This window comes from Meleagris gallopavo, chromosome 6, assembly GCF_000146605.3.
Source record: "Meleagris gallopavo isolate NT-WF06-2002-E0010 breed Aviagen turkey brand Nicholas breeding stock chromosome 6, Turkey_5.1, whole genome shotgun sequence".
Taxonomy (NCBI): domain Eukaryota; kingdom Metazoa; phylum Chordata; class Aves; order Galliformes; family Phasianidae; genus Meleagris; species Meleagris gallopavo.
Window position 1 is genome coordinate 13,880,180 of NC_015016.2, and position 21,608 is coordinate 13,901,787.

The 21,608-nt window shown below is 39.4% G+C and overlaps 1 protein-coding gene across 1 annotated transcript in view; it reads left to right on the forward strand.

Moving 5' to 3' along the window:
* NRP1 (neuropilin 1) overlaps positions 1–21,608 on the forward strand; it is a 73,951-nt gene that overhangs the window by 23,122 nt on the left and 29,221 nt on the right. The window contains exons 5-7 of the mRNA XM_019616751.1: positions 1,614–1,780; positions 18,645–18,800; positions 21,462–21,606. Coding sequence (XP_019472296.1) covers positions 1,614–1,780; positions 18,645–18,800; positions 21,462–21,606 — 468 coding nt within the window. The remainder of the gene's footprint in view (positions 1–1,613; positions 1,781–18,644; positions 18,801–21,461; positions 21,607–21,608) is intronic.

Sequence of the window (21,608 nt, forward strand, 5' to 3'; positions counted from 1 at the left end):
AATAATGGGCTATGTTATGTTATGTCCTTGCAGATTTCCTTGCTTTGTTATATGATAAAATACACACTTTAAATCAAACTCTCTCCATTCTGTGACTGAGTTTTGAGCAGATTCAGAGTTGATGTAGTTGTTTAATCAAAGATGGAACAAAGGAAAAATCGATAAAGAGAAATTATTCCAGTTTCTCCCCACCTTTTCTCTGCTTTTGCATCTTCAATTTCTTCCTTGTACATTCATAGCCAGCAGGAGGTAACAGGACATACCAACTGGCATAGATGGGAAAGCATCCATCAAACTGGACATCTGCTTTTCAGATATTTTAATATGACTCTGACCTATCATGCCTTGGGTCCTTTGTAGTGGCCTTCTCATTCTGAGCAGAAGGGGATTAACACTGATGTAAGAAGACTTACACTAACATGCTTCAGTTTCAGTACCTCACTGAAGGCCTGTCATGTTCTTTAGCAGCACAAAAAGGGGGAAATGTTTGGTACACCACGGAGAATGTGATTTCACCAGCAAAGCTGATAATTCAGTTATCCTCCTTTTTGGGTCAAATGCCCAAAAGCAGTGATCTGTACATCTCAAAACTCAAGTTTGCATTTGTTCAACATATGAGATGAATCAGAAGCAGAAGCAGATCAGGCTTCCCATACTATCATGAAAATGCATCTCAGTCCTGAATTCAGTACTGAATCCAGCCAACAGTACCTAGTAGTTCTGAAACCTTTGGCTAAGCACCCGCCTCTCTGTAAGGAATGAAGTTCCTTCTTTCAGATTCACGTGCTAGCCTTTTGTCTTAACCTACCAGTGATTAATTCCCAAACTGTAGTTCAGGCACATGTTCTTTTCTTTTGCCCTTGCAATAAAACTCTGACAAAGGTCCATATGCAGCTGGGTGTGAGGCTTTGTCTAAAGCCACTAGTCTCTGTTGCTTCAACAGTAGTATTTCTGAAGAGTGAGAAAATTTAGACTCCATGCACTATCAGCCTTTGAACTCCAAATATTGACAACATTGTCAACTGATTCTAAGTTATCTAGGTAATTTTTATGTGTATAGAAGGAGACTGGATGAAAATGGTCAACACATTAAAAATGCAGCACACTGCATTTAAAGTTGGTCAATTTGTGTCAATACTCTTCTGAACTAGGTTCAAATTTTGTTGGTCTATTTCCTTCCAGTGTCCAGGATCAAAAGAGAACAGCTGCAATTTTAATAACAGTTTAAAACATTTTATACTTTTTGTACTGGAGTATATATGTAGTTCTGAAGTTGACTTATTTTGTACAGTCATCTAGTTTGTCTTTCCTGGCTTTGTGTATAATTATGGACTGAACATACATTGTTTTATATTGTGAATCTACAGAAGTGCCTGTGCTGCCCTAGAAAAGAAAATTCTATTGTCCTATCCTGAAATGACTACAAACTGGTCTAAAAATATTTGTATGGCATTATTAGTGTAGGAATTGCCATGGCAACTTGAATGACAATATTAAGAATGGCACCACAAGTTCCATACTGCTTTGCTTAAAGTTGCTAAAGAATTGAAAGTCACATAAAAATAAATTCAAAAACCTGACCATAGTAATGATGGTAATTTATTTTTCTTCAGATTTCCAGTGTATGGAACCACTAGGTATGGAGTCAGGAGAAATTCACTCTGATCAAATCACTGTCTCCTCCCAGTACAGTGCTATCTGGTCTTCAGAAAGGTCCCGGCTAAATTATCCTGAAAATGGATGGACCCCAGGGGAAGATTCTGCCAGAGAATGGATACAGGTAAAAAGATAATGCTTTAAAAATATTATTGATAGCCTATGGAGTTTATTGAATGTGAAGTATGCAAAAGAAAAAGGAAAATAACACAGTAAAGTACTCCTACATAATCTAAGAATCACTGCAAGTGAATAGTTAGCATTCCCTATTAAACACACAGAAAAACTGACTCCCAGAGCTATAAAAAAAAAGGTCAGGAAGATTAATTCTTCTGCTTCCCCCTTCTATTGTTTTTCAGTCTTCTGGGCACAAATAGCAGATTTTGGTTTAGTGGAAAAGTCAATATTAGTTTAACATGCACTTAAAGTGGAATGTCGCAGTAAACTGAGCATGTGCTATGTCTCAAGCTGATTACAGTTAAGCATTAATATGGGATGGTGTTTTCATGCACTCAGATTTCACTTCAGAAGACCTAGGTCCTTTCTAGAATATCTTAAGCAGGTGAGTTTACTGGTCTCTGTCTAGTGGCAGTTCTTCCACATCCTTAAACAAAGCACTGTTTAGCACGATTGTCTGCCTCAGCTTTGCTCTGATGGGACAGGAGCAATAGCAATCCTGCAAACACTTGTCCCCATGAAGAGATTCCTTGAGTTCAGTGGGTCCACTGAAGGTTGTTGCTAATTGCTACCAGATCCTTAGATTCATGGTGCACGATCCCTGAACAGGTTAAAGTTCTTCGTATGAGTTACTGTATGCAAATAATAACCTATAATACACCAGTATTTATTTCATTAGGTGAAGAATACTGATTTATCTTGATCACATAGGTTGACTCCTTAGTTGTGATCTAGTTTCCATTTCTTCTGTTAAAAAAAAATAAAAAAAAAAAGCACAAGAAAGGTTCATGCATATTAAATTAATATTACAAATATTGAAAATTTGTTCATGTATTTGAAACATTTCTCCTGCCCCTGTTGTTTTCTATAGGAAACTGCTAACTGACATATAAAAAAGGTCTCATTAGCTGTCAATAAGAATGTTCACATCAGTGTTTCCTGTGAGGTTTGCTGTCTGCAAGAGAGCTTAAAAACATGTTGAGCAGTAGTTAGTAAAGGAGAGAAAGAAGGGGAAATCTTTCATTTCTGATCCTTGGCACACAATGGGACTCTCAGGTGTCCTGCTTGGGGGCCCCTACACATCCTGAGCTCTTGTTGATGGACCTAATCAGGCTTCAGAGTGGCAAAAAAAAAAAATCTCTTGATCCTTCTTCTTTACTTAGGAATAAATATTAAAATCTCCCTACTCTTATCTAAGTGCTAGGCTTGTTATTAATCATTGCTGCTTGAAAGCCATGGAATGCTTGTAGAAAAAGGATGGAATGCATCAGAATCAAAGTCCATGTGTTTCATCTGGTCAGAGGGCCACTACTTTTTTTTTTATTATTTCCTTCTTTTCTACTGTCACTTACACATTTATGGCTGGATAATCAAAACAAGAAAGCTTGTCAAATCTCATTCATGTGTTCTATGTGCTTATTAACTTTAGTTAGTTATGATGACCACATACATATATATGTAGCTTAATCCTTTCACTTAGAACTAGGCCTTTCTGAGAAAAAATTTCAAAGGACTTTTTTAACTATTAACTTCTTTAATAACAAATGCTTAACAGAATCCAAGCCACTCGGGGATTTATGCTTAAAACAGTAAGGGTACCTCAAGCCTCCTAACCAGAAATTTCTCACCCTCCCTTGTGTTTTGCCATAAACCAGAGTGCCCAGGGGCAGAAACAATCATCAAACAAAATTTTGAGCATCTTTATGCTGCTTTCAGCTACCCCATCAGTCAAGAAGTTGGTGGTTATTTGTATGCTGTCCTGCTCAAGCCACAGTTCTCACCTACTTCACCCAGCCCCTGATTTGAAAAAGGCAGCACAAACCATTTCCCTGAGTGTTCTAGCACTAAAACAGTGCCCAGAAACCATTATGAGAGTACAAGCAGCCCTGAGGCAGACTTTGTGCCAAAACTGTAGCAGCCTTTGCAGTGGAGATAGGTTGTGTTTGCAGGATCAAGCCTACAAAACCCTTCTTGGAGATTGTGTTGACTATGTGTGCTTTACACATGCTGCAGAACTGTTAATCATTCCTCTCATCCTGTGTAGTGTCTCATTATCCTACCATTCATTGTCTGCATAGTAGAAGCAACCATAGTTTGGGGACTTGCCATCCTCTGGCCTTTTTGAATGGACTATGGCTTAACACATCTTTGGTTCCATTTGTGTGAGGAGGATATGAATTATTATTATAATTATTTGTTAGCATTTAATTCAACACTCATTGATAATTCAAGCCTCCAAGCAATCTTTCCTGTTAAAGTTAATTGACCATCTTCAAATGGAAGTTAAGTACTTCAGACCAACAAGTACCTTGGTAGCAGTGCCCTTGCGCGTGGGAAAAGCTGTCTACAAAGGCTTGATGCCATTGGCAGTGAGCACTTGTTGTGAGTTTGTATCTGGGTATGGTAATGAAAGCCCATGTTTCCTCTCCACAAGTATCTGCAGGAACAGATGTTCATATCCATAAGAGCTTACAAACAACCAAGGACATGCAACTAATAAAACACTCTGAAATTATCCATTGAAAAAAAATCATAATATTTTCTAAAAGGAAGGAGGCACTTGTGTATGAAGGACTGAGATCACTTTGTTCTATGTGGTTCTATATGCTGTTGTAAATTAGTCATTTACATGAAGTTTTTGCTTTTGTACAGTACAACGTAAACAGATTTTTGTGGGACGGTGCAAGACCTCTGGAAAATATTCAGTGGGAAAAAACAAGCTGAAGTATACAGCAGTGCTGAACTTGAAACTTTTAAAATGAAAATTTCTGCCTTTATGCCATCGTCTGAGAGTTAGGGATTTTATGTATATTACTATTCATTAATCAGTTCACGTTTGCAGGTTTGCATACCTGCACACACTGCAGCTGGTTAAGTAGCAATGTCTGCCTTTAAACTGCCAATACGCATATACAACTAGGGCATATATTTGAGATATGTAGAATTATACGTGGGCAAAACAGCTTGAAAATTCAGCTCCAAATAGTAATTTCCTTAGTGTATCATTTTTTGTATAAGGGAAATATTATAGTTCTCCTTTCCCTTCCTTTTACCCCTCCCTTCAAGGTTAATGTTTTTGCTAAGACAAAAGAAACAGAAAACCTCAGTTAAGTATCAGCAAAGGGAGATTGGTATCTACAGAGGACGTCTAGAGGGCATGCGATATGATTGTCTCCTTTGAGGTGTTGACGTCTTTTGGACCATTTCACTGAAAATAATTAGGAAAATAGCTTTGGCTTGCTCTTAGCAATGGATTTGCATGAATTCCATCTGTGGACGTGAAATCCATTCTTTGGTAGAAAAACTGGGTGGCTCCTTTGTGGCTGACAAAACATGAGCTCCTGGGTGCATCTGAGTGCTGCCTGCCTGCCAGGCTCTGCGAAATGAAAGCTGTATGTCCGCTCCTTTCTTGTTTTGAAATAAATGTCAAAGCTTAGATTCAAAATATCAATAGCACAGTCATACCATCAGTCTGCACGGTACCTTCTCCATTTTTTCTTTTTACCCTCAAACATACTTTTTAAAATTACTCAACGGACTCAAGATTTGGAGTGACTCCATAATCAGAAACAGAGTCACTCCAGATTGAATTTCTTTAAAATCACATTAATAAAGTCTATGGATTTTCTAATATGAACAGAGTAAAGATATGCATGAGACAAAGGTTGTCAAAAATAAGCATAAAGTTAGTTTATTGTCATATGGAATGTTATTAGCTCTTCAAACTTAAGCTAAACATTCCTGTTTATTATACGTAGGTTTTATACACTCAGCTGCCTGACAGTGTGAAATAGCATAATTTAAAATTAAAAAAAAAAAAAACAACCCTTTAATTTAATCAAGAGCAGAGTACTGACATTGCATTGTAAGTCATTGTCCCTCATTAACGTATCCTTTCACAGGAAAAATAGTATAGTGTTTCCATTTCTGTAATCTGAACAACAAACATGTTAATAGGTATCAATTACCAGCCAGTTTCAGTACTTAGAACCAGTAAGAAGGCCAGCACAAGGGTTTCACATCTGGTTTTAGTGAAACTGTTCCTGTCTGTGGTATTTAAAATTTAAAGAACTGCTGTTATTGTGCAATTGGGAATCCTAGGGGAGTACAATGTTAATGAAATCCATAACGTGCAGGGATTTTATGATTGCATTTTCAAGGCATTCCTTCAAAAGGGACAACTGATTTCTGCCATAGCAGCAGTAATTGTGCTTTTACAGAGTAGATTTAATGTTTGCATTTAGGAATGGCAGTTATGTTTACACACATCTGAACAGGCAACACGTGAAATCTTTGCAATTAGGGAACTTTCTGCATCTTACCTTTGAAGCCCTGGAGCAGGAGCCATAGGTGCTGTGCATGGAAATCCTTCGCATTTCCAGGCCATATGGGTGGTGGCAGTGGCCCACATGGACAGGGCTATAGGCAGATACTTGAGCCCCATGTGTGTGTGGTTTTGACGGGAAACTGATTGCCTATTAACAGGGTCACTGGAACCTGTGCTATCATCAATTCTCATAATGATGTGGGTTTTCAAACCCACAAGGAGCAACACCTTCTGAGTACTTTTACTGCAGCATCTGTGTGCTTTCTGACAAAGTCTTTCTCCTAATGCTTATGGCACAAATCTTTATGCTCCCACCGAGCTGAGTGATAGTTTCTGGGTGGCATCATTTGTCACTCATTGACCCCCAGCTTGCCCAGATAGCAAAGATGTGTTTGCACAACATCTTCAGTTCGTATTATGACTGGAGTTTAACAAAACCATAAATCGAGCTTTAAGAATCTAGTACCAGATCAAAACTTAGCAGCCACAAGACAAAAGGCACTAATCTGGTATAAACACACTCTGCCAGTTCAGATTTGTTCCAAAAGATTAACAGAGGGTTAACATAAATAGACATTATACTCTGGATTGGGTATTATCTGTCATTCTGCAGCTGACACAGGGCCATACACTATGATAAATTCCATATTGTGTGTTCTGGCTGACATGACAGAAATGGCTAATCCGGTCCAAATCTGTGTGTTAGGTTTTCCAGCGGAGCAATGGAATGGCCAGGTTGGAGGCCTGCAGAGAGAAGGCCTGGCCCAGAAGGCTCCCAGATCCCAGCCTGCTTGCCCAGACCCCTGCCTGCTGCTCAGACCTCCTCCCAGCATGATGCCTTGGGCACTCAGGCTTGCACAGGGCCATCCTCCCTCCCAGCCAGCCCTAAAAACAGCAGCCGACCCAGTGTAAAACTATCCCTCTACATCCTGCAGCAGTGAGGTCTCTGGAGTAAGAACGGTTCTCCTCACAAAGCAACCTGGGGGATCCCCTCGCCTCCACTGATTGAAATATCAGTTGTTTATTTAACACGAACTCTCCCATGCAAGGAAAATATACTTCCATTGATTTAAAACACTTCCATGTATACACTGCTTCACCAGAATGGGAGGGACCTCTGAGGTGGAATTTTTCTTCCACATTTGTCTTCATTCCTTTAAGTTTGCAGTAACCTACCTTCTTTATTACTTGCTCCTTTGTAAGTGAAATACAGAAACATGCATCATTGATGTAAACTGGTATATAGATTAATATAGATTTATTCCTGCAGCACTTCTGAAAATAATCACAGTTTATCATTTGGTGTCTCAACCTTTCATCAGTGTCATAGCCTTTTTCCTTATCAGGTATTCACTTAAAAATGCAGTCAGTATTTATATATTGCTTCTGCACAGCACATTTGTTTCAGTAACAGGTTTATTCTTACATCAGGCAGCTGCTCAGGTTGACTTTCCTGAGTGAGCTTATCTAAATATTTCACGTGAAAGCTCAAGGAAGTGCAAATCAACAATGCCTGTTGTTTTTACTGCTGTTATTTCTGCTTCTTTTGGAGTTTGATATTGCAGTGAAGTATGTCATATTTCTGCATAGAATAATGGGAAACCTGGGAAACCCACTTCTAGCCTTTGAAGGACTGCCTGAGAGCTAAGGCTCAGAGGCGTCATGGCAGGGATTGCCCATCATTAGGGAGCACACTGACATGAAAGCACAAAACCTGCCAGTCCTTTGTATTCCCTACCACTTCAGAATGCAAGTCATGTATTTGGTACATGTCATTTTACAGTTCATAACTGTACTTCAGCAATTACAAAAAGCAGAGTTAGCTTTATGTGGAAGAGTGTTACAGTTATCTTATAGTCTTAACATGTGTTTGCACATGGGCAAAGAATGACAAAAGAATATTCCTTTCTGCAAATCACAGCCAGTACAGACTGTGACACAGTGCAGAACTGGGGTTAATTGACCCAGCAGGATGCATTCATACCTTTATTTACTGTGACATGGGAATAAATGGTACAGTTTCTCAAAGGCGAGTACTGAAATTAGGCAAGAGGGAGAGGGAGAACTAAAAGGGCCCTGCAAAGTATGAAGTTTATTGTTGTTGTTGTTGTTTTTATTGTTGTTCAAAGCATTTTAAGAGCTATTTTAGTACCACAAAGTTCCCAGCCATAGATTTATCACTCTGGGGAGGCTGAAGGGATGCTCAGAGTGCTGTGTGCAACCACTGGCAGCCTTTTTGCTCCAGAAGTGCAGATGCAAAATGCTGTTTAGAGGAAAAGCCTTGCTACATCCTACTAACATGTTTCTGCATCAGGCCAGGTACAGAGGGGAGTCCTGCATAGCTTCAAGCAATCCTGCATGCAGCATATGGAAGAGCAGTAGAAGCAGAGCCCCTCCGACTCTCCACCACCAGCCTAATCATTATAATAGTTGCACTTCTTTCAGGGGATCCATTATGCAGAGATCTGAGCAGTTTGTATATAACTCTGTAATTACCTATGCATCCACTTCCCAGTCCAGCCCTACATCCCCTCAATGGCTGCAAGACAGATGGCCCGTTAGAGCTGAGGTAGCAAATTAAAAATGAATCCAGCAAAAGCACTGAATCAGCAGCTACTGAAATAATATTGTAAATTTATCTCACACTCACAAAACAGTTCATTTCAGGAGGCAAAGAAATTAAAACCTTTAAATATGTTTGTAAACTAAATGCTTTTCTTTTTTTTTAAATGAAAGCATCTTTTCCTTCTACTTTCTTTCACAGAAATTAAAGCCACTTGAAAACATTTGGAACAGAATGATTCTTCTCTCTTTTTTCTTCCCATTCATGCTCATGTGTGTAGCTTGACTCAAACCATTTGTTATTGCTCGATGATATTATTAACTGCCATGAGGGCAAAAAATTAGTTGTTTGTGCCACTCTGCTTGGCAGGGGAGCTCTCCTGGAGGGTGTGCAGAGCTTGTGTGGGCTGAGGCAGCCTTGCCTATCCCACACCACAACGTGTCTGTTCCTCTGAGCCCGTGCTCTACACAGAGGCGAGGGAAAGTATCTCAAAAGGAGATTTTTTCCGAGTCCAGCAGAAATAAATTAATCTACAAGACCAGGCAGGTGTCGGGCTGCAGGGAAAGCAGAGCTCAAGGCTAGAAGTTAAATGACTAAATGTAGTGGCTAAAAACACAGTCTTGGGTAGGAACACGCAGCTGAGGCATGTTATAATAAGCAGAGTTGTTACTGAGCTAAAGGTCTCTGCTCTCACAGGGCTGACCTCGGGCTGGAGATGATAGGTGCACTGCTGAGTGCTTTTCAGAGACGATTGTGTGGTTTTATTCACTCTTTCCACACCTGCACTGCAGTATGAGGCTGAAGAGTTCATGAGTTCTGTGGGTCCTTCCCCATCCCAGCATCCACACTCTGGATTTTCTGCCATTTGCCTCTCCTGCCCTTGTGTTATCCTGCTTCCCTGTCCCAGTTTGACTCTGTTCTGCCCATTAGGTGACATTTTCACAGCAGCAGAAAAATAGGTAAAGTGGAAGGATAAATTAGATTTCTTCCAAGTGGTAAATAGACTCCCTTCAGAAAGCAATTTATCTTCTTCTCACAAAAAAAATATATATATATTTCGTTAGAGAAATACTTCCATTTTTGCTTCACCTCTAACATTTTTGTTCAAGGCTTTAAAAAATTCTTTAAAAAAAACATCACTGAAACTTCATAGCTGTCTGATAACCAAAGCCTATAAGCAGAGAAAGCACAGCTGACAGTCAAGAAATTGTTAAGCCAAAGTTGGGTTCCTTTGCTTTCAGGAGTGCCTGGCTCTTCCTCAGCCATGTTTGCACGCAGCTCCCAGCAGCTGGTGGTACCTGTGCAGTCTGGTCTTTCTCTCCTCTGCAGCCTCCTGAATGAATTTCTGGTGTTGATCCTTTGAAGCTGCTGATAAGATTAATTTGTCATATTGCTTATAAAACCTAGGCATATTTTAACTAGTCATATTTAGGTTAGAGATGATTGAAATGGAGACTAAGGTGGCTTTCAGCCTTAACAAAGGAAGCAGCAGGTCTTCCATTGCAAATCCTATTAAATTCAGACTATGGGTTGAAAGGCTGACAGAGCATAGAATAATTTTAAAATGCTGTTATCAGGCTGTAAAAATTAATAGTCCATAGTGGTTTTTCCCCTTTCAGTGATATGCTTAACTAAGAAAATACATCCTGTGTTTATTTTACAAAGTCACAGCACTTAAAAATCAATGGCTTTGCCCTTTGCATGGCTAAAGATAGAGCAACTTTTAGAGAGACGGGGTGGGAGTACACAAACCAGGCACATTCCTTGGCCCAAGAAACCCTGGAAATGAAATCCCAAAAGTCTGAGCAGCCTTTGCTGAGAAAAGGGCAGAAATGTAAAGGAAGCAATCTTCTGGTGCTTTGCTTTAGCACCAGAGGGGAAGCACTAGAGGGAGTCTATAAGAAAGAAAGGGAGACATTCTTTAGCAGGATCTGTTGTGACAGAACAAGAGGAAATCGTTTCAAACTAAAAGAGGGGAGATTCAGATTAGATATAAGAAGAAATTTTTTACAATAAGGGTGGTGAGGCACTGGCATAGGTTGCCCAGAGAGGTGGTGGATGCCCCATCCCTGGAGACACTCAAGGTCAGGCTGGACAGGGCTCTGAGCACCTGATCTAGTGTAGGTGCTCCTGTCCATTGTGGGAGAGTTCCTTCCAGCTCAGATGATTCTGTGATTTTGTCTGAATGATCACCAACCTGTGCATCCCTTCTGCTATCTCTGTACTCCTCCAAATGCAAAAGCACTGCACTCACCAACAGGTCTTCCAGATCCCCGCCTCAGAAGGACTTCATCAACAGCTGAAGCTATGAAAAACGTACCAAACAAGATGATCTTGGCATGTCACTCCCTTTTCTCTGCACATTTACAGTCCCTTCCACACATCATCTGAGTGCAGTTACCTGACATTTTCTCTAGAAAGTAGCAGAAACTCATATTTTTAAAAAAAGCAGTGACTTGTTTGGTGACCCAGTAATAAATTAAAATCATCATATACAATGTGTATGAAATAGAAAATCGAATTTTGGTGCAACAAAACTGACAGTTCCATTTAACAGAGAATAAATGAATGCAGACTCCCGTGGATGACTGACTGATTTAAAGAGACTGCGCCGATTTTCCCAGATGAGAAAGCTGATCACAAGAAAATACATATATTTCTCTGTGACACAGGTTATACACCTTTTCCAATTCCCAATGAAATTAAGCTTAAAAGATATCAAATCGTAGACACAGGCATTTTTTCCACATTCTGTTGCTGTATACGTAGAAAACTCAAAGCTTGAACTTTGTAGCAAATTCCAGTGATTTCAGAGGCACTTTCTCTGTATCTGTGATTGCACAGTCATATCTTTCTGGTCTGAGACAGCAGAGGTTTAATTCTGTATGGCACATCACACTCTCACTTATGAGCTTCCTCCACAATTAGCATAGGTATGCTGTGAAACAGGAAGAAGCAGAGGCAGTTCCTATGTGTTTATGCGTGTATAATATTGTACTTACATTCAGAGTGCCAAAATACATTTCAGATCAAGCCTTGCTGCCTCTGCCTCTGATTTCAACAGGATAGTAGCTGGCAAACAAATGCTAGAAGAAAAAGTTGTAGATAAAATTCAGTGTTTTCCACCCAGAGTCCGGTTATTCACATGTGAGGCAGTCTGATAGAAAAGCTTTGCACTACTCGTTTCCCATTTGTGCATTAGTTGCTTGGTACAGTTGGGAGAGAAAGAAGCCCTACAATTATGTCCCTCCCTCAGAAAAGAGCGGTTCTGCAAGTATTGCTATTGAGTTTCCTTTTTCTATAGTTTCTAACACAAACTGGGGAAGGTTACATTCAGACTGCACTAAATAGTTGTCTTCATTCCAGATCAGAGGATTAAACTCAGGTTTAAAATTAAATGTAAATTACAAATAAGTATTCAGAAAACGTTAATTAAAAGTATTACGTTCCTGACTCATTTATGGCTCAGCAAGGGTTCCTAAGTATCTTAGCTGGAGAAAGGGGCCATTCACATTCTTCTTTTTTTGACCAAGTCATTGTACATGTCTTAGGTTATCCATTTGCAAGTTAATGTAGTGCTGAAGCAAAGGTTTTCATTTTAAAGAAGTAATATTTCACAGCAAGATATGCTCCTGTAAGACGTAAAACAATCCTTTTCTAAAGGACTGGGAGTTAATCAGCCTTTCTCTGCATTGCTACAGAGAGGTTTTGAATGGCACAAGATACCGATTACTTGTATCCCAGAGTCTATAGAAATCCCAATACTATTACATTCTCCTCTCTTTGTTATCGCATCTTGGTGTTCAGGTTTTAAGTAGTTTTGAAGTAGGAAATAAATTAAAAAGAAGGTATTTTCTGAGTCTTCTGAATAATGATCATGTTACATCAGAGCCCTACAAGACCACATCAGGTGCAGCTTGGAATCAATGAAGAGTACAGGAGCACTCTCCGTCTGGTCCGTTGGCACCATCCGCCAACACAGTCAGCCCCTTCCAGGGCACCAGCATATTGCCCCTGCTCTTAAAACGACCCCTTCCAAGCCCCACACTGAAAATATCACATCGAGCTAATGTGTACCAGTGGCAGCACTTCTCCCAGCCTACTCACAGTATTTCTCTTTCGCATTTGATCTTTATAGTTTCCATACTGGAGCGATTTAGTTTGCTGAATTCTGGAAATGTCTCAAGTTGAAATGCTAGTGTATTAACCTGCTGTACTGAGTCTCTTTTGTTTCTCTTTACCAGAGTGCTGCTTGCCAATTTTTACAACTACAGCAGATTTTACTATTCAAACAGAACCAGATGGAACACCAGTTCAAAGAACATGTCAGAATTAAATATTTCTTTTTTAATTAGTTGCTTCTGATTTATGCAAAAAAAAAAATTAACATAAGAGTGGGAGAATGTGCCATGAATCCAGATGCAACACAGCCCACACAAGCATTATCTTTTCTCTGTCAGAGACACAGAGGCCTTTTCTTTAATTTTTTCTAGTCTTTTTTTTTCCCTTTCTTTCTGGATTTCATTTTTCTTATACTTTTTGCATCTTTTCTTTCTCCAGGAAGCCCCATAGTGACAACTGAGGTTCTTTTTTTTTTTTTATGTCTATTACTCATACTTTTTCAGGACCATTTTGACTTTTCTCTTGTAGAAACTAGCTGATCTAGCTCTGAAAAAAAAAGTCTCTGTACTCAGTAGTGCAGTCCCAGCACCAGTATCTCAGTGTGATAGGCTCCTCTGAATCAATTCTTTGTCTTCAGGCATACAGTCTTTACACTCACGTTTTTCCTGCTCAGAAAATCATTTGGGCATAGGGCAAAGATTACAAGGAATATTTCAATTGCTAAAGAAAGTTCATTTGCTTATTGCTGCCAAGCATTCTTACTTCTTTGGCATGAATATTTGCTCATCTTCTTGTTCCTACCTTCCCACTTTTGCCAAGTCACATAGGCATCAGTTCAGTAAAGCATGCTGACTGAGAGCAGTTGTTTAGCACAGGCTAGAAGTTGAGCACATGATTAGCTGCTTTCTCTTGTCATGCTTTCAGGATGTTGCTGTCAAAGTCAATGAGAAAGACTTCAGTGACTCAGGAGAGATCCTACCAACTGCAATATTTTTATCTTGCTTTGTTTGTGGAGCTGACACAAGTATCACTGAGAATATTGCACAAAAGTCTGAGGTGCTTTACAGCCTTCACTACTTTCACTTAAACCCAGGATGAATATTTACACCCTGTCATTAATCAAGGGGTTGTGCTCTTTTGATGACAATTCAATTCAGGGATGAAGGCTTTTGGAAGTAACATTCAAACCACATTAGTGAAACTCCTTTCAGAATTTCTACTAGAACTTGTGCCATTTTTACTTAGCATTGTAATTTTTTTTATTAAAGCTCAATAAATAAAGCAACTAATTGATAGCTGTATGTGCATCATGGGAGTATGTGATTGGTCAAAACAACAGCAACATCTAATAAAAAATATGGGCTTAACAAATGAAAAAGATTAGCTCTTGATTAATTAAAATATTTGACAGAACAGTGAAGCATCACAACAGTTAGTGTAAATCAGAGCACTGTATGCTATCTAGGGAAATGACACAGTTCTCTAAAAATATTTACTTTGGTGTGTTGTGTCAAGTGATGGATTATACAGCTTTTCAAGCCACAAGAGATGCCCACAACAAAAAGCTTCCTGTTGTTAATCAAACTCCAGCGCTTTGTCCTTTATTTTCTCAGGCTGTTGAACAGACCTACAGTAGGAGTGTTTAAAGCTCGTGAAACTGCTCCCTTGCTACAGCTCACTCAGTGACTGTATTTTATTTAGGGAGGCAGATTTTCATTCTGAAAATAAAGTCTTCCATACAATGACGTGGTTATGTATAATGACAGGGAGAAGCAATATTCATTTCGTGCCTTGCGTGTTGTGTGTTGTTCATTAACCAGCAGTTTTGCTAAGATTTGCTGCGTGATATATTGTGCAGAGCAAAATGTTACTCTTTTTCTCTCTTCTTAAATGGTCTCAAATCAAATGTGCATGCCACCCGTTGCATATCCATGTCTTACAAGTGTGTCACCCACCCACATATTTTGAAGACAGTAAGACAGCAATAAAAATATTTTTCCTGGAAGCTAAAAGATATTACAGTATAAATAGTGAGGAAGTAATTCTTATGCAGAAATAGCATCTTGCAATATGATTTCACAGGAAATAAATTGATTTTAGAAATAGGAAAAACTGGGACTTTTCTACACAAACATTTTTCTTCTGGAGAAGAAACACACACTTGAGATATTCCTCATTTCTTATGGCCCATTCCTGTAGGTAGGTCTGCTCCCAGACTTGTACTTACCAATAGAGGCGGTCACATTGCAACACAGGCAATTATCAAAGCAGTTTGTTGGATAGGGCCCTAAGGCACCATTTTCCAGAAGAGAGAAGCTTTTTAATCTGAATGAAGGAGAGCAAAATTTTGAAAACGGACTGTCAGTTTACTGCAGTTAGTTAAAGCAAAAATTCTGTTTGTGGAAATGAAATGTCATGATTTCGGGCTTGGACACAACTGTCTATCTCAGACAATGGCATGCAATAACTTAGAAAATTGTTTGCATCCTGTAAAATAAATTCCAGATGTTTGTTTATCACATGTGCGGAAAGCTAAATGTCAAATAATTGCAGGGAAATGCATTTGATGTTCATCTTCAAAAGTACTGTGATTCATCACCATCTCTCTCTGCAGTTCATTATAACGTGAAACACAAGTTCTAAACACATACCAAAAAAAAGGACAAGAAGTCCAAAACAAAAAGCTAGCTGTTAAAGATTCATATTAATATCTTGACTAGAGAAGAATGGAAATGAGAAAAATGGGTTACCTCTGGTCATGTTAACACTCGGAGACCTCTGTTGAGAAGGCACACTGAGCTGATTGGAAATTTAATTACTTGAGAAGCAAACACCTCCAAAAAGCATAGGAACTCCTCTGTTCCTCTGGGTAACACTGCACGAAAGAGCTCTATTTTACAGCCTCCACATTCTGGTACATTCAGGTTCCAGTTGTTAATAGCAATTAAAATGGTTGAGCTTCAACCCTAAAAAAATAGAGAACAAAATACATCAAAAAATGTCTAGTGAAGATTAATTTGACAACTCTTTTAAGATGTTTCATGCAATTTCAGGGGTTGTCATAATTTATTTCAGTCACCTTACTTAGAGAAGATTGGTAAAGGTAGAGTTTGATTTACAAACATAGAGGTACCACAGAGAGGTGCTTAGCATTACGATTCTATTTTCAGGCACCTGGAGAGAAGCAATTCCTCTATAGAACTGTATTCCATGTCACAGTTACTGGCACAAGGAACACAATTATGTTGCCTCTTCCATACCTGTAGGCAGATAATTTCTACCTACCTGTAGAGTTCTGTCAGGTTTTAGGTCTGACAGTAGATGTCAAAACTTACTGTGTTCAGGATTTTGCTCCGGGCAGTGGATGGATTTCAGGGTTTTCAGTGCCTCAGGAGTTAAAGGAGTGTTTTGAATATCAGCATTTGGGCCTTAGCAAAATGTGGGCACCTGAAGTTCTGTGATGGGACAAGCCTGAGGTGCCTGAGTGATCACAGAGCACTAGCTGTAATTGTTCACTCAGACATCAACTAATCAAATCTTCCCCTCAATCCGCAGTGTTAAATTTTAACTTAGCTTCAAATATCTAGAACTCTTGTAATAGGCCATTGCTTGACTTTATTCACAATGAAGTACTTACTGTATATTAAAAAGCCCCTACTAGAATCATTTCAAATCAATTGGAACGGTACAGGCTTGGGACCCTAATCATTTCAAAACTGAAGAGCTGTTTCAAATTGTAAGAGAAGCAGATCATTTAAATAACTTAGCTCTGCACTCCCTCAGACTTCCAGATTTTCAAGTGCACTTCAGTCTGGAAGTGAATGTGGTATTGGACATAACTCAGCGCAGCGCACTTTACAATCAGCAGAGTACAGTTTGGAGAGCATTTGAAGTTAAGCTGAGATTGCTCAGCGCAATGATGCCCAGATTCCCCCATTAACTTTCAGATTGCAACAATCTAACATCTGAGACTCTCCAGTTACTTTAAATCACTTGATTGTTTTTGCAAGGCAATGCTCTGATTTTTTTTTTTTAAGATTGATTTTTTTTTTTTAATCATGAGATAACAAAATGTTGCACTATTTCACCTCTACAGACCAACGCTAAAATGTTACATATAGGCTTCAACAGCCTTAAAAACCATGGCAGGGACAGCAGCTTTGTGCTGAAAGCTGGTTCTATCTGTCACACACAAGGCTTCTATTCTTGTGTTGGAAGACTTCAGAATGACTTGCATATGACATGGGCATTGAGAGAGCAGCCAGTCTGTCCTCAATAGCACTTCCTTCAGCCTTTTGAGCGAGAATGCAGAGCATGTTGATTTAACTGCTCCAGCGCCTTTGGATATATGACATACATCCAGGAAAAAGGACACAAGGGACGTATGTGCCCCATCCTGCATACTTTGGAAATAATGAGAAGGCCTGAGACATTTTCTGGACATTCACGTGAGAAGGATTAATCAACCTATTATTATGCTCCTAAAGCATAGTCAACAAGTTTAAGTGAATTAATTGCTCTAATTAATATTTTGTGAACAGTGTAATTTGTACTGAATTTAAATAGTTTGCTTTAGGAAACAAAGAGAAGATTCTAGCTGTGGAGAAAGCAGAGTGATGAATTTGATTTTTTATCGTTTTTATGGCAGAAGAAAGGCAGTAAGAAAATGGAGTGTTTCAAAACTGTGGTCATCAGCCAGACTGCGTGAAAGTTTCATGCCTAGTTTCAGCTATTTGGCATCTGGACCTGTGCTCTGAGACAAAGGTTTCTCTTGCCAGCAGAGCTGACTTGGGTAGTCTTGCTCCTGCACCCCACATCATCCTCCCGGCTACACTCATACAGCTTCAGTGAATACGTATGATGACTTAGATCTGGATTAGAAATAGTTTTTTGAGAGGGGAGTTAATCTAAATCACTTCTCCATTTGGTTGCAATGTAACATCATGAGGGAAAGACAGAGAAGATTGAGGAAAAGAGACGACCTCTAGCAAGCATTTGTGTGCACATAATAGCATTCATTTCTATAGCAAGTTCAAATTGCCATTATTTTCTAAAGCTTGAAGTTCATTTCATTTGTCAGTTGGAGCAGAATTATTGAACTTGTGTTAATGTCTCCTTTTTTCTGCACATGCCTCATAGTGTACAAGCTAGCAACTCATTTGCCTTTTTCCCAACAAAATTGCACAGTGATTCATAATTATCATGTGACTAAATAATATACCATGGGATTCTTTTTTCCTCATCTGTTTGCAAGTGATGAGCTTGTAGGCTTCAGCAGAATTCTTTTTATCATTCCCTAAGTGTATGACTTCAATAGTGTACTATTAAATTTTATCCCATTTCTAATACTCCAGTCCTCAGGGTCATTCAGCTTTCACTGCATGGCTCTCCTCTGTATTGACAATGCCTGGTAGCTTTGTGTCCTCAGCAAATTTCATTTGCATCTATGCAAGATAGTTAATGAAAGTATTAAGTAAGATTGTTCACCAGACTGGTCCTTAAGGAGCTTTGCAAATAACTTATGTACAGTCTGGTGCCCAGTTGCAATGATGGGGTTTCTTGTTCCTCCTCCATAGAGGAAAGATAATCCTCTGCCATGTGTGTAGTTCTCTTAACTGATCAAGCAAATGTTTCTTTCTCCTGTGATGGCCCTGTTAGCAATAAAGATGACTAGTATTGTCATTAGCAACTATATACTGCAGTTTCCTTTATATAAATCCTTATTATCTCTGTGAAAGGGATGGGAAGGGTCACTTATGCATTGATTGTCCTCACATCCCCATTTGTTCACTACCACAGGTAGATCTGGGCCTTCTCCGCTTTGTTTCTGGAATTGGGACCCAAGGAGCCATCTCAAAAGAGACAAAGAAAGAATATTACCTGAAAACATACCGTGTAGATGTCAGCTCCAATGGAGAGGACTGGATTACACTGAAGGAAGGAAACAAGCCTGTTGTAAGTCCTTTCTCTTTTACCTTTTTTTTTTTTTGTCCAAAAAAAATAGGCTATTGAATTCCTTAGTTACTTTTAGTTGTTAAATAGGGGGGAAAAAAGAAAAGAAAAAAAAAAGAGGAATAAGGTATCACAGGTTTAATCAGCATGATCAGTGTTAGCAATATCCCAAATCCAAAAGGCAGCAATTTTCTCGGTAGCAAGCGGCCCCAGAAATCGTTTGTGTGCAGCAGCTGGAAAGGGTGTAAGGTTCTGCTTGGCTTATTGTAGCCACCAGAATTGGAGTGGTTTGGATCTTTTCCCCAGAGTGTGCTGCTGTTTCCCTAATGACAGAAATTTCCTTTTTGACCTTGAGAAAAACATTTTGGGGAACCTTTTAGAAAATATATCAGTCCTTTATAAATGGTGAAGCTCTGGGTACGTGCTGCTTTGGTGCCTCAGCATAGTCCTGCTGTCTTGCAGGAGTGCCAGCAAGCCATTAGTAATTTGTTAGACTTTCAAGCATCTCAGTGATGGGGTCATGCAGGCAGATAATTAGGCTTATCTTTCCATCCTTATAGATTTTTATCACCTTTCCATTTATCATCAGATTTGCTCCCTGTAACCTCCCAATGAAACAGCTTTAGACAGTTGTGAGAAAAATCTTCATTATCCACTACCATGAACATAAAGCTCATTACTGAGAAGTCAGTTCTGTCTCAGCTCCCAGTGAGGCTGTAACTTCCAATACACCTCACCTGGGACATGTCTGAGAGCAGCATCCCCAGTGGCTGCCGGGGCTGATGCAATGTAGAAGACTTTCTGCTGTCTCTCCTCAAAACAGCTTTTTTGTGACCCTTCTGCAAGGACTCAGAATGGCTGTGTAATATTCTGCTCTACCAGAGTAACCATATCTAGCTCTAAATATTTGGTTACTGGTTTGTCCCTTATTCATCTGTAAGCGTTACGCCAAGTCTGCTACTTTTATCTAATCAAAATGGTAGTACTGTTTAACACATTTATCTTTCTTCATTGAAATACTTTGTAAAGAAACAAAGAACAAGAACCCTGAAAGCCTCCTGAACAGGTATTATCCTGGTTTTACAGATGAGAAGGAACCTTTGCAGGTCAGATGCCTCAATGCAGGCACTGTGTAATGATGTACAAAGGTACAATAACTGACTTGCCCAAAGTCACAGGAGGAGCTAACACTACAGTGGTTACAGGTTTCTTGAACAGTCACATATCTAAAATGACCTTATTTTGCTGTTGATCAGGACAAGGAAAAAAAACTGTACATTGGTCTCCCTCTAAAAGCTTCATCCAAATCAGTGAAGGAGACTCAGCTGCTAAAGGAATAACAAAAGCAGGCAGCCACCAGCATTCTAAGGAGGCCTCATGGCAGTGTTGCACAGCACGCTCAGGAGTTGGGTGCCTTGAGAGACCCATTTCCTTCATCAGATGCAAACCTCGAGAGAACTACAATAGGTCCTCCCAGAGAAAAAGAAAATAGTTGCTGAAAATAAATGTAGATCTATTTAAAATCTCTTTCTGTGTATGAAAACCCCTTTATTAAATTATTTAAGAAATAACTGAGCCTGATGAAGTGGCAGCTGTGTGCTGCTAGCCTCCGCTCCAAATTAGTGCAGTTACTGCAAGTAATAAACAGGAAAGTAGACACTGTATGTAAGAAATGGGAAAACCTCCTATAAAAAGAGAGGGGACTGTATCTATGGAAAATAACAGGAAGCTGGTCCTCTCTATGTGAGAAAGAGGCAGGAAACTGAATCACTTTCTTTGGACTGGAACATTGCGAGATCTCAGCTCTGCTAGGAAGGAGCATGTTTGCAGGATTCTCAACATGAAAGAACAGCACAATCCTCTCTCTTCTTGTGGAAGTCTTATTGTTCATCTGATTTGACTGTTAGCCTCAGGGGACACACAGAGGCTAAATCTTAGAACCCGCCATATAGACTTTAAATAGACTTCCATCTCAGAATGCAAGGAGAAAGAAAGACTGAGCATTTGTTAAAAGGGAGTTAAGCCCAGAAGGTCATCAGATCAAGGCTTGCATGACACACTCTGAAAAACTCTGAAACCCAAGGACAGCAAAACAAAGTGTTTTCAGCTTAATTCCATATAGGGATTTTTATATGGTCTAATTGAAATCCAAACCTTTAATTTGGGCATGAAGTTTTGTAGCTTTTGGCATCATTCTACAAACATTTGAGTAATCAAATTGCCTTAATTGGGCAGCGAGGCTTTTGGCCAGGACATGGCAATCCTTGGGTGGCAGGAACCAGTGTATGCCAGATCCACAAAAAGGCCTGAGCATTGGGAAGGTGTTAACAAAGGCAGGGAGTGGGCAGGGCCTTGCTGTGCTCAGGTGAGTTCCTGCTCTCCTGATGGCCTTGAGCTCTCCTGCTATGTTCTGCAGCGTGCTATGGGACATGGCTATTTTTTAGTATCACCAAACATCTTTTTCCTCCCAAAGGAAAGCTTATGTGTCTGCAAAAATTGTGCTAGGAGTTTAATGAAATACTTCCCCATGCAAGACTTTTGTCTCATTTCCCACAGAAATAACCCTGGCTAAATCTTATGTCTCTAATATCTGTGAAGTACAGAAGTCTAAACACTATTTAAAAGAAAACCTAACAAGTATATACCTTTTCTTTCCGCACAAAGGTTTTTCAAGGGAATAGCAATCCCACTGATGTTGTTTACAGACCTTTTGCCAAACCAGTTTTAACACGTTTTGTACGAATTAGACCTATGTCTTGGGAAAATGGAGTATCCCTGAGATTTGAAGTGTATGGCTGCAAGATAACAGGT